The following is a 13,646-nucleotide window of genomic DNA, read 5'->3' on the forward strand; positions in this document are numbered from 1 at the left end:
CTAATAATTCTTGTCACAAGAATTGAGTAAAAGTTCTCTGTTCGTTTTGATTTTTTTCAGATTTCCCATAACCTGTATGAGACTTTATACTTCTTTCACCCTATCTATCTATGTCCCACCCAGCTTCACTCCTTTGAACTGGACTCCATAATGATCATGACCCTGAGAACTTCATCATGAGGAAACACATTATGCTGGGAGACTGTGTCAGTCTTGATACTCCTACCTCATCAATGCCCTCAGGACCTCTGAGTGGAGAGCAGAGTAAAGTACTCTTTACAAAACGTTTAAAGAGAGCTCACAGACCCCATGAAGATCATGCCTGGTAGTCCATTCTCTGCCCTCTTTGTCTTGTTTTTTCCTTTTTTTGTCTTCTCCCATTAGAAAGTGAGCTCTTTGAAAGCTGACACTTTTTTTCATATTTTAATTTTATTATTCAAAAAACACGCCCTTTTATTTATTTTTTTGACTCTATGCTTGTGCCTTCAACACCTTCACAATGATTTTCTGCTCTTCAATCAGGAAAACACTCTTGATCCTGTCACGGACACACTTAGCACCCATGGAGCCACCATAAGCCCTGCTGACATGCTTTTTTGTCTTTTTTAGCTTCATAAGAACTTTAGGTCTCACTGCACGAACAACTCGAAGTCTTCCCAGGCACACATCACAGGCTGATTTTGGTGCTTTTCCAACTTTCTTGACATAAAGGTAAACAATTCTGTTACTTGGGGTTCGTGACAGCCGAGTTTCGTTGGAATTTATATTGTAGGACAGCCTATGGAGATATGTCAGACACTGAACCATTTTTAATTTCTGTCAGGTCCATCACCGGAAGAGGGAAAATCCAGACACTCTTTTTATATTTTTATTCTCAGCACTTATGGTACCTGGCACATGTTATTGTTCAGCCATTCAGTCTTATCTGATTCTTCATGATCCTTACAGGTTTTCCTGGCAAAGACACTGGCGTGGTGTGCCATTTCCTTCTCCAGTGGATTAGGCAAACAGAGCTTAAGTGATTTGCCCAGGGTCACACAGCTGGTGAGTTTCTGAGGCCACATTTGAACTCAGGTCTTCCTGACTCCAGGCCTAGCACCCTATACATGGAGCTACCTAGCTGTCTCCACGGCAGACAGAGGTCAAGTGACTTGCCTCAACCTATGCTACAATCCCTGGTTTCTGATGCCATCTCCTAGTTTCCCAATAGGGTTGCTACCTTTGATCCCAATTCTACTTCCTCCTTTTGCAATCCCCACTAGGGAGTATTGCTGCCGTCCTGACAGGCCCCAGCCATATAAAGGATATCATTCTGGTCTCAGGATTCCAAGAGGATTCCCAAGTACAGGCTGTGGATCTCTTCCACTGGTCCTTTGTATCCTGCTATGATTCCAATAGGAGTGCTGGCTTCAGGCCTTTCTAGGGGCCTTGAGGATAGCTATGACCCATGCTGAGCCCTCAACCTATGTCCCTCCAGCTTCCAGCCCTGTTTATAGGAGATTCTGCTATCTTCAGGCCCCTGATTCATAGGCTTGATTACCAGAGATCAGACTGGCTTCTTGCTAACGGGATCATCCCTGCTCAGAAGCCTGAAGGCTTCTAACTATGTCATGTACAGTCTTTAAGACTGTAAGGAGGAATTCCATGGTGTTTCTCTTTGATCTTACTGATCTTTGTTTCAACTGGTGGCCTTCTACATTTTTGCTAGAGTATTTATTAGGACACACCTCTCTAACATCTTTCATGCTGCCATCTTAGTGGAAGTCACTATTTTTTTTCGGACCCTAGTGTCCAGGACACCTTTGACAATATGTGAGAAGAAATATTAGAGGTAGATAGTATAATGGGACAAACATTGAATGTGTAATCAAAGGACTTGGTTATGAATCTCAGTTCTGTTCACGGTGTGAACTTGGAAGGTAACTTTAAAGTGCCAAATGAACCTCAGCTATTAACATAATTAATAAATATGATGCTCACTTTGGGGAAATCACATACCCTCAGTGATTTTAAACAATATAGTAAAGTCTAAATAGGATAAAGTGAGAAGGGCAAATTCTTACCCACACTAATTTATGATACGTAATTACTTGGGTGCCAAACAGACTGAATGAATCAATGTGTACAGCTAGGTACAATATCCTCCTAGAGTCCCAGTTTTGCCTGTAATTAGAATCTTATGCAGCTCATGACTCACATCTATAATCTGATTTTCCTCTGCCACTTAGATATTAAAATCTGATGTTCTAATTAAGCCATGAACGTTCTGTTTAGTGTGAGGAAATCCAAGGACAAATGGCTGGGTCCCATTTCATCTCTTGCTTTAAAAATAGGGATCTCTTTTTTGCCTTATTCACTGTAAAAATCAGGCTCCTCGATATGAATTTGATTGTATTACAAAGGAAATGGGAAGGTTGGGAAACATTCAGCTTCCATGCCTGGGATATTTTGAACTTAATAGAGAATAGCAGATTGTCCATGCTCATGCCTTGCAGACTTAAAAAAAAATAGTAAGACTTGATTATCTAAGGGAACTGTCTTCACGATTATGCTTTCCTAGAGTGATATAACAAACAAATTTAGAACTACCCATAAAGTCAACAACCAATAAATAACCTCAAAATAAGAGTTTTGATGGCTTCTGAAGTTGAAATAAAAAAAAAGAAAAAGATTTACCATAATTTATAAAAGCAAAACTAAAGATACATCATATATTGATGAAGGTTTAAATGATCATGGCGGGGGGTGGGGAGAGGGCGTAGCTTAAATTTAAGTACACAGAAGCTGCCAGAAAGAACAAAAGAGCATCATGACATAGTATTATTAGGTCAAGTGATAAAGGAAACTAAGAGGTATTCCAAATGGGGAAAAATAAATATGTAGATGAAAAAGTACATACTCATATAAAGGAAGCTCTAACATTTTGTGCTCCTACTGATACCAGATAAAGCAGTTTTTAATATGCATGTTAAGTGACATTTCATGAACAACAATAGCCCAACCTTACCTCAGAATAATTTTTTTAATGAAGCATTTTCACACAAGTTATGTTATTCCATTTCCCCAACAATCCTGTGAAATGGGTGAGGTTAGTGGCACCATCTTTACTTAATGGATGAGAAAATGAAACTTTGGGAAGCTAGTCCAGTATCACAACTAAGTGGCAAGTCCAAGACTGAAAGGTAGATTTTATTCATTTTCAGTACAGATGCTTTCCACTACGTTGGCAAAGTTCTAAAAGAGGCAGTAAATCATGGTGGAAAGAATCCTCAACTCGCAATCCGGAAACCTGGGTTCAAATCCCCTCTCTCAGAACCTTTGTAATTATGTGACCCTGGGCAAATTACTTAATCTTTACCTTGATGTGTGACCCAAAGCAAGTCATTTGATCTTAAACTTTATGTGCCAGAATCAGCTCCCTAAAATTTATCTACTAAGTCACGAGTTTTCCACCTGCTTCCAGCGTGCTCCAGTCATCTGTAAAATCCCATGCTGATCCTTTGCATATTCAAGTAATGATGGTCAACTATTAACATAAAGAATTGTGATGATAAACATTGTTTATTCAACAAAAATATTTTAAATTATTTCGTTGCTAGAGACCTTTTAGGTATTTATGCTTATGGATTAAAAAAAACTAATTAAATGAAATTAAGCAAGCATATGTACTAGTGACTGCTCCCAAAGAGGCAGTATTTTATTTCAAAACATCTTAGAAATGTTGGACATAGTAGAACGTGAAACAACTGCATAATTTTGTCAATGAATCATTCCCCTGTTTTCATTAAATTCATAATATGGAATCTATTTTCCTAAATTAATTTTTTGGAAAGCTCCAATTTGTATTCAGAACAGGAAAATTATTATATTTAAAGCAAAATGAATGGCTGGCTCTACCCTGAATCAAGAGTACTCTTAATATTCTTTAACTGATGTCATAGCTCCCTTTAATTGTCTCTCAACTTAAGAAAAAATAAGGCAGTGAAAGAGTGGAATTGGAATAGTTTTCTCCTCAATCCGCCTGACAGTTCTTCATTTCCTCCCACCTGACCTCAGATCTCCAAAATATAAGGAAGGAGGAAAAAGAAAAAGAGGCTCAAACAGAAAGAAGGGTTGAAGGCATTAGAGAAAATTTTTAAGATCCCAGGAAAAAAAAAAAGAGAGCGGCATTTAAAGAACTTTCCTCACCTTCCCTAAAACAAAAGAATACCAAAAAAATAGGGCCAAACATATTATTCTATATCCCTTTCCCAATTCCCCTCACCTCAAGCCCTGAAATAAGTCTAATCGTTAAATTTCAGCTACTAAGAGAATTTTCTTTGTGTGTTTTGGCTACACCTAGTTTCTGATCTGCACATCTGAGAAAGACGGTTCTTAAACTTTTATATGTGTAATGGCAATTACACATTGGCATTAAACATATTACCTTGGCAATCTGGCAAAGCCTATGAATACATTCAAAGAACTATGTTTTTAAATGCAAATATATAAACACACATACATACATACATGTGTGTAGGCTAACAAAGTGTAATATCAATTAAGTTGGGACTTTTTACTGTTCTACAATGATAGATTAATTAAGTGTCTTTGAATGAGCCTTACTAGGTGCAAAGCCCCAGGCCTATGTGGGTGTGAAGCCCTCAGGGTCCTAAGGAGAGTTGCTAAGACCAGAACTAATAATAGGAGCTTGAGTTCTGGTCACTCAGATGTTTGATGATGGCTAAAGAGTGTATAAAAAGCAAGAACAGAGCTATTTGCAGGGGGCTCTCACTCTTGGAGGCATGTTGATGCAGAGACTCTGGGCAGCTGTAGTTAAGAGCCCTCCAGCTTGTAAACCCGGATGTTGGGACTTTGTTAAACCCTGGTAACTATGCACTGAGATTTGAATCAGACAAGGTCTGTCTGTTGATGTTTGTAATTTGTTTGTATTTGCTCTGAAGTTCAGGGTGCTGGCTTTTTCCCCTGAACCAAGTGAATGATATTTGCATGTTGGATAAAGTAAAATTGTTAATCCCTTAACGTTGCTATCCTTAGTAAAGCAGATCAAAAGAACCTATGTTGGCAGCTTTCTGTGTACTGGTTGTTAGCAGGTCTTACACCCTTACAGCAGCTGCTAGCAGATTGTTGCAACAAATTTGTTCCAGGACTCATGGCCATTTAATTTGGATTTTTTGTCAGGCCATGGAACCTGGAAGGGGTGAAGTGTATTGGCAATTAAGATGGGCTTTTAGCACTTATTCAATCAAGTGCCCTTGAAGAGTTTGGCCTTTGTTTCCTTGATTAAATTAGGAGTCCTTGATGACCTTTCCTCAAGGGAAAGACTAGTTTACATGGGTTTGAGTGACATGTTTGTGACATGGGAGGCTTTTAGACCACGTGGGTTTAAGTCGCATTTTTGTGACGCTTTTAGGTCACGTGGGTGAGTCGCATGTGTGACTCACCTTTGACCCTGAACAAGATATATAAACCCAGAGGTTGGTGTTCTCTTGGAGGCCCTTGCTCCTGGGCAGCTGCTCTAAGAGCCTCCCGGCTGAATTCAGATGTTGATGGTTTCTTGGTAACTATGAATTGTATTTGGTCTGGTTATAAATGTATGTTTATAATTTGTTTGTATGTGCTCTGAAGTTCAGGGTGCTGGCTTTTTCCCCTGAATTAAGTGAATGATATATGTGTATGTTGGATTGAAATAAGATTGTTAACCCTCTAACGCTACTTTCCTTAGTAAAGCAGATCAAAAGAACCTGTGCTGGCAGCACTTTGTGGTTGGGCTTGTGTTGGTCTTTCACCCCCACAACAGCTGCTAGCCGAATTGTTGCAACACGAAGGAAATAAATGAAACATAGTTATCCATCTACCCATCTGTATAAAACCCCATACCATGGTATAGATTAGAAGAAAGTCAGTCAACACACACTTATTAATTGTCTACTATGTGCCAGGTACTGTGCTAAGTAATGGGGATATACAGAAAGTTCTCAAAGAGCTCGCAGTTCAATGAACTGAGAACTTGATTTTATTTTATGTTTTATTTACATCTTTTTTTTTTATACTACTATTACTTCCCCATAAGTTTCCATTCTCCCAATGAACTGTCTTAAGACATCAACCAATAAATAAAAGTCACTCTATCTGATAAGTTAGTCTGCCTCTGTAGAGTCCCCCACACCCTCCTGGGAGGACAGAGAAGTGTTTTCTTCATCATGACACCTGGGTTTTAATTCTACCTCTGCTATTAATAGCTGTGAGACCTTGTGTAAGTTACCTTGCCGCTATGTACCACAATTTTCCCACTTAAAATAAAAATGGTTCTAGGAAATGAATTCTCTCCAAATCTTAAATCCTGTGATTCTGCCAAACAGGCAACAATAACGATGACGATGATGATGACGATGACGATTAACAGCCAACATTTATATAGTTCACTATGCGCCAGGCATTGTGTTAAGCACTTTACAATTATCATCTCATTTGATCTTCACAACAACCCTGAGAGGAAGGTGTTATTACCCATCCCCCATTTTACAGCTAAGGAAAATGAGGCAAACCCCCTTTTACAGGTAAGGAAACTGAAGCAGATGTTAAGTGACTTGGCTGGCTAATTAAGTGTCCGCGGTTGGATCTGAACTCGGGTCTTTTTGACTCCAGGCCCAATTCTCTATCCATCTAGACTTATAGGTCTGTATGACAGGGAAGAAGGCAGTCTGAATTCTGGCTCCATCATTTACCTCTCTGTTGTTTCACTTCTCTGGGGCTCAATTTCTGTATAGTAAAACAAAGGGGTAGCATCAGATAACCCCAAAGGTTCCTTTGAGCTTAAACATGCCCCTCTTCTCTAACTGTGCCCATGGACTCAAGCTGAATTTAATTCACTAATTCACTAATAATTAATACACTAATTCATTGTTTTTTCTGTGCTTCATAAGCTACTTTATGTGACACATCAATTTTAGAGATGGAAAGGGGGTAATACAGAATAATACTGACGTGTTTGTATGAGAAAGACAATTACCTGTTCGTAGTAGCTGATATTTTTCTCAGCCATATCTGTAAATGCCAACTTGATATCATTTTGCATGTTTTGTTTCCATCTGTCCCAGTCAGCTTTCAGAGCATTGTTAGCACATTCCACCTTATCTTCTAGTTTTCCAATCTCTTCCGTAAGCTGAACAGTATCAAAGATAAAAATAAAATAGATTAGAAAAAAACTTACTTTAAAGTTTTTTTGGTTTATTTTTTGACTTTTAATAATATTTTATTTTTCCCCAGTTACAGGTAAAGACAATTTTTAACATTCATTTTTTTTTAATTTGAGCTCCAAATTTTCTCTCTCCCTCTCTCACCTCTCCCTTCCCTGAGACAGTAAGAAATTTGATACAGGTTATACATGTTAAATCATGCAAAACACATCATTAGAGAAATCTTGCAATGAGGTGACTTCTTTTCTTGGTCCAATGGAATACAAATAGTGTTTAGGAATAAAATGTTCAGAGATCACCAACGTTAGGGCAGAAGCGCTGAGATAATTCTGCTCTTTTGTGGTCCAACTATTAGCTCATTATACTGTGTCCTTTTATAGTCCAAACCCTATTCTAATTCAAACAAAACAAACAAATAAAAAAAAGCTTTCCTATATCCTTGAACTTTTCAAACAATGCTGCTTTCACTTCCTAGGGTTAAATGAAATACCAAACACACATCTTCATCTTTACCCTGGATGTTTTCTGGCTTGTTTCTGCTACTACTCCTCACTGTAAATCAGACCCCTAGAGGCCATGCCTGAGAGGAGCTAACCCAGCTAAAACATTCAGTTTTAAACTCCCAGGGACCATGTGTGCTGCTGACCATAGCATTTCCCCTCCCTTTTCCCTCCACTCCCCTTCAGCCTCTGAAAACTGTAATCATTTCAACATGACCAAAGGCTCTGGGAGTAGCATTTGGCATTTCAAAGGAATGCCCTATATTATCATGACTGTGACCTCTAGATAAAATACTACTCTGTTGCCAGCATGGGGAAGGGAAGAAAAGAGAATAAACATTTATTCAATGCCTACTCTGTGCCAGGCACTGTGTTAAGTGTTTTACAAACATTATTTCATTTAATACCTCAAAACAACTCTGAGATGTAGTTATTATTATTATCTCCAGTTTACAGGTGAGGAAACTGAGGGTAAGAGGTTAAGTGACTTGCACAGGGTCACCTGTGCTAGTAAGTCTCTAAGGCTAGATTTGAACTTAGGTCTTCCTTTCTCCAGGTCCAACACTCTATGCTCTGCACCACCTCGCTGCCTTTACATCCCCCTATATATACTGTTTCTCCCCATCCCATAAGAGTACATAGGCTCCTTGAGGGATTGCTTGTGGTTTTTTTATTTATATATCCCCAACACTCAATACAATGTTTGACATTTTGTCTTTAATAAATACCTTGTCCTTCAGTTATCCAAACCAATTAATTAATGCTTATTAGCTTATCTACTAGCACCAAGTTCTGTGTTAGCCTTTGTGGATGATTATGTGTGTGTGTGTGTGTGTGTGTGTATCTATGCATGCCATATATACATGTGTGTATATGTATATATGTGTACACACACATATGTGTGTGTATATATATGTATATATGTGTGTGTGTATATATATATATATACACACACAGACACACACAGACATATATACACATACACACACGTAAGTAAGGCAATAAGGAATTTTTATTCTCCTAGAGACTTAATTTGACCTAAGGGTGCCATAGTCCAGCTACTCCTTCTTACTATACCCAACCAGGATTCTTAAGGCCAAGAAGGAGGGTTGGCATATGCCTTGTTCCTAGCATTACTGCTCTGAGATCATTCCTCTACCTCCATTCCTTCAATAACCTTTTTCTTCTTTGAAATCCATGAAGTCTATGTATACAAATATTCAATTCATCAAACATGTGGCAGGTGGCTATGTTGTCTACACAGCAATGTATGTTCATTCAAGAATGTCTTTCCTGCATTGGATACTGGTCTCTAGACTACAGCTATTATCCCTTAATTCTTAATCTGCTCTGAATAGGCCCAAGAGGATGGAAGGGGATATAATATAGCATAAGTGCCGTTCAAGAGAAAAGGCAGTGTAGTCTGTGGATAGGACACTGGACATGGAATCAGTGAGAATTTGGTTTAAATCCCACCTCAAATAATAGCTTAAAATTAGAGCTTAAAAGATTTGAAAAAAATTAGAAAAAAATATGCCTAGACTTTATCAATGCACTTGTAAAGTACCTCAGACTGGAGAAGATGAAGAAATTAGAGCTTTAAAGATTTGAACTCTTCCTAAAGAGGGATGAGCTGGATGCTCTGCTTGTCCTACAGAGAATGTAGCAGAGCCACAAAAACCATCAGGCAAGAGATCATCTGGGTAGGGAGTAAAAAGAGAAACAGCATAGAGGTTGATGATTCCCTGCTGAGGGACAGAGGCACTTATTTGTCAATTTGATAACAGCGAGGTCTGTTTTCCTCCAGGGGCATGTATCCAAGATATGACAGGAAACCTCCCTTCCCCATTGCAAACTTATTAAAATAGATGACAATTACATATATCTGGTGATTCAGATGGGCACAAATGAAACCACCAGAAGGAAACCGGAAAGTATTGCCAGTGATTATGCAGACTTGAGCAAGAAGTTGAACAAAGGGGCACAGATGATTTCCTCACTGTTACCCACTGAAGGCAAAAGATGTAGATGTAGGGGGCAGAGCCAAGATGGCAGTTGGAAAGCAGAGACTTGCTTAAGATCTCCCCCAAATCCCTCTAAACACCTGTAAAAAATGGCTCTGAACAAATTCTAGAGCTGCGGAACCCATGAAATTGCAGAGGGAAGCAGGTCTTCAGCCCAGGAGAGCCTGGATGGTCACTGGGAAGGGTCTATCACACAGTGCTTGGAGTGGAAGGCAGCCCAGCGTGGGCTGTGCCAGGATAGACCAGATCAGGAGTCAGCCCAGAGCAGGCTTTAGGGCCATGAATCATTGAGCTGTACCAGTTACCAGATTTCTCAACCCACAAATGCCAAAGACCATGGAGCAGGTTAGTGGGAAAACTGCTAGGTCAGGTTAGAGAACAGTCCAGCCCAAGCCAGGGGGTGGCAGAGGTGGCGTGGTGGCTCCTATGGCTGCTTCCAGAGCTCCAGTGTCAGCTGCTTCCAGAGTCCCTGGCTCACACAGTGGGAGGAATCAAGTGGCAGACCACAGTGGGAGTGCAGGTAGCACTTTGCCCTGCTTGGATCTGGGTTGTCCTCCTGGTTGGCAGTTCTTAGGGGAGGAGGAGCACTGCTGTGGCAGAGCCTGGGGTGACAGCAGAGTAGAAGCAGCTCTGAAAACAGCGGCACAGACCTAGAGCTTGGGACAAAGCATTATCTACAAGCAGTCATACCCTGACAAAAAGTTCAAAGGTCAAGTAGTTGGCAGGGAGTATGGCCAGGCAGTGAAAAAGGATGCAGACTCACACTCAGACTCCAGAATCTTTTTTTTGGTGACAAAGAAGATCAAAAAATATAGCCAAAAGAAGTCAACAAAGTCAAAGAGCCTACATCAAAAGCCTCCAAGAAAAATATGAATTGGTCTCAGGTTCAAAAGGAGCCTCAAAAAGGATTTGGAAAAGCAAGTAAGGGAAAATTGGGAAGAGAAATGAGAGTGATGCAAGAAAACCATGAAAAACAAGTTAAGTCAACAACTTGCTAAAAGAGACCCAAAAAAAATACTGAAGAAAATAACACCTTAGAGAATAGACTAACCCAAATGGCAAAAGAGCTCCAAAAAGCCAATGAAGAGAAGAATGCCTTGAAAGGCAGAATTAGCCAAATGGAAAAGGAGGTCCAAAAGACCACTCAAGAAAATACTACCTTAAAAATTAGATTGGAGCAAGTGGAAGCTAGTGACTTGATGAGAAATTAAGATATTATGATACAGAAGCAAAGGAATGAAAAAATGGAAGACAATGTGAAATACCTCATTGGAAAAACCACTGACCTCGAAAATAGATCCAGGAGAGATACGTTAAAAATTATTGGACTACCTGAAAGCCATGATCAAAAAAAGAGCCTAGACATCATCTTTCAGGAAATTATCAAGGAAAACTGCCCTGATATTCTAGAACAAGAGGATAAAATAGAAATTGAAAGAATTCGCCAATCGCCTCCTGAAATAGATCCCCAAAAGAAAACTCCTAGAAATATTATAGCCAAACTCTAGACTCCCAGGTCAAGGAGAAAATATTGCAAGCAGCCAGAAAGAAACAATTTGAGTATTGTGGAAACACAATCAGGATAACACAAGATCTAGCAGCTTCTACATTAAGGGATCGAAGGGCTTGGAATACGATATTCCGGAGGTTAATGGAGCTAGGATTAAAACCAAGAATCAGCTACCCAGCAAAACTGAGTATCATGCTCCAAGGCAAAATATGAACTTTCAATAAAATAGAGGACTTTCAAGCTTTCTCAGTGAAAGGACCAGAGCTGAATAGAAAATTAGACTTTCAAACACAAGAATCAAGAGAAGCATGAACAGGTAAATAAGAAAGAGAAATCATAAGGGACTTACTAAAGTTGAACTGTTTTGTTTACATTCCTACATGGAAAGATGATGTGTGTAATTCACAAGACCCTTCCCAGTATTAGGGTAGTTGAAGGGAACATACATATACATACATATACATATACATATACATATAGACATAGGGCACAAGATGAGTTGAATATGAAGAGAAGATATCTAAAAAAATAAAATAAAATTAAGGGGTGAGAGAGGAATATATTGAGAGAGGGAGAAAGGGAGAGACAGAATGGGGTAAATTACCTCACATAAAAATGGCAAGAAAAAGCAGTTCTGTTGAAAGGGAAGAAGGGGCAGGGGGAGGGGGAATGAGTGAATCTTGCTCTTGTCGAATTTGACTTGAGGAGGGAAATAACATACACACTCGATTGGGTATCTTACTCCACAGGAAAGTAGGGGGAAGGGGATAAAAAAGGGGGGATGATAGAAGGGAGAGCAGATGGGGAGGAGGTAATCAAAATCAAACACTCTTGAAAGGGGACAGGGTCAAGGGAGAAAACCAAATAGGAGAGGATAGGATGGTGATAAATATAGTTAGTCTTTCACAATATGAGTATTATGGAAGTATTTTACATGATGATATATGTGTGGCCTATGTTTAATTGCTTGCCTTCTTAGGGAGGGTGAGTGGGAAGGGAAGAGGGGAGAGAATTTGGAACTCAAAGTTTTAAAAGCAGATGCTCAAAAAAAGAGCTTTTTTTGCATGCAACTGAGAAATAAGATACATAGGGAATGGTGCAGAGAAATCTATCCTGCCCTACAAAAAAGTAAGGGAAAAGGGGATGGGGGGGAGTGGGGTGACAGAAGGGAGAACTGATTGGGGAATGGGGCAATCAGAATATATGCCATCTTGGAGCGAGGCAGGGAGGGTAGAAATGGGGAGAAAATTTGTAACTCAAAATCTTGTGGAAATTAATATTGAAAACTAAAATATTAAATAACAAAATAACTGTTAACAGAAAATAAAAGATGTAGATGTAATTGTCGAATTTTACCTTATTCATATATCAAACAAACTATCAGGGAACCAACCTGAGCAGGGCCTTTCCTACAATACTTTAAGTCCTGAAAGAATTGGCAAATATGACTGCTAAGGCACTGTCAGTGATATCTGAAAGATCACGGAAAATGGGAGAGTTACTACAATATTGGAGAAGTCCCAGTGTTTCCCCAATTTTCAAAACTGGGAAGAGAACAAAGCCTGAAAATTTTAAGCCAGTGAGCTTTATTTCAATTCCTAGAAAATTCTAGAATGAATCATTAAAAAGATGACTGGTGAACATCAAGGGAGGGGAGTGACTACAAAGAGTCATCTTGCCATCAGAACAATTCTTTCCAGACTAGCCTTATTTCCTTTTTGACAAGATTACTGAAACAGTAGATGAAGCAAATAGCATTGAAAAAAATATACCTAGTCTTTATCAATGCACTTGTAAAGCACCTCAGACTAGAGAAGATGAAGAAACAAAGAGATGATCCTAGAATTAGACAAAGATACAGTCATATGTCTTCAGAACTTATTGGATGGCTTGACCCATAGTTGTGAAAAGTTCCATGTGAGAGGCATCAGATCTCCAGTGAAGTATCCCAAGGTTCTGTACTTGGTCCTCTACTATTTAACATTTTTGTCAGTGACCTGGATAAAGACATATATGGTATACTAATCAAATTTGTCAATGACGCCAAACTGGAAGGGATGACTAACAGTGGATCACAGTCAGGATCCAGGAAGAGCATTGGGATGAATCTAATAAGCTGAAATTCAAAAGGGATAAATAGAAAATTGGGGCATAAAAAATTAACTTTGAAAGTATAATACAGGGAAGCATGGTTAGGCAACATTTGTTCTGAAAGAAATTTGAGGGTTTTAGTGGATTGTAAATTCAATATGAATCAGTGATGTGATACAGTAGCCAAAAGAGCTAATGAGATCTTCAGCTGCACTTAGAGAGGTGGAACTTTTATAAAGGCTCTCAAGATTCAAATGAAGATATCAGCTCCTTGTTTATGAAACATACCCCAAATCATGTTGTTATTGGCTGTAATTCCTAT

General features: G+C 39.1%; 1 protein-coding gene across 1 annotated transcript in view; it reads right to left on the reverse strand.

Moving 5' to 3' along the window:
• SNX7 (sorting nexin 7) overlaps positions 1-13,646 on the reverse strand; it is a 126,161-nt gene that overhangs the window by 18,003 nt on the left and 94,512 nt on the right. The window contains exon 8 of the mRNA XM_036769205.1: positions 7,013-7,165. Coding sequence (XP_036625100.1) covers positions 7,013-7,165 — 153 coding nt within the window. The remainder of the gene's footprint in view (positions 1-7,012; positions 7,166-13,646) is intronic.

The sequence above is a fragment of the Trichosurus vulpecula genome, chromosome 7, assembly GCF_011100635.1.
Source record: "Trichosurus vulpecula isolate mTriVul1 chromosome 7, mTriVul1.pri, whole genome shotgun sequence".
NCBI classification, from domain to species: domain Eukaryota; kingdom Metazoa; phylum Chordata; class Mammalia; order Diprotodontia; family Phalangeridae; genus Trichosurus; species Trichosurus vulpecula.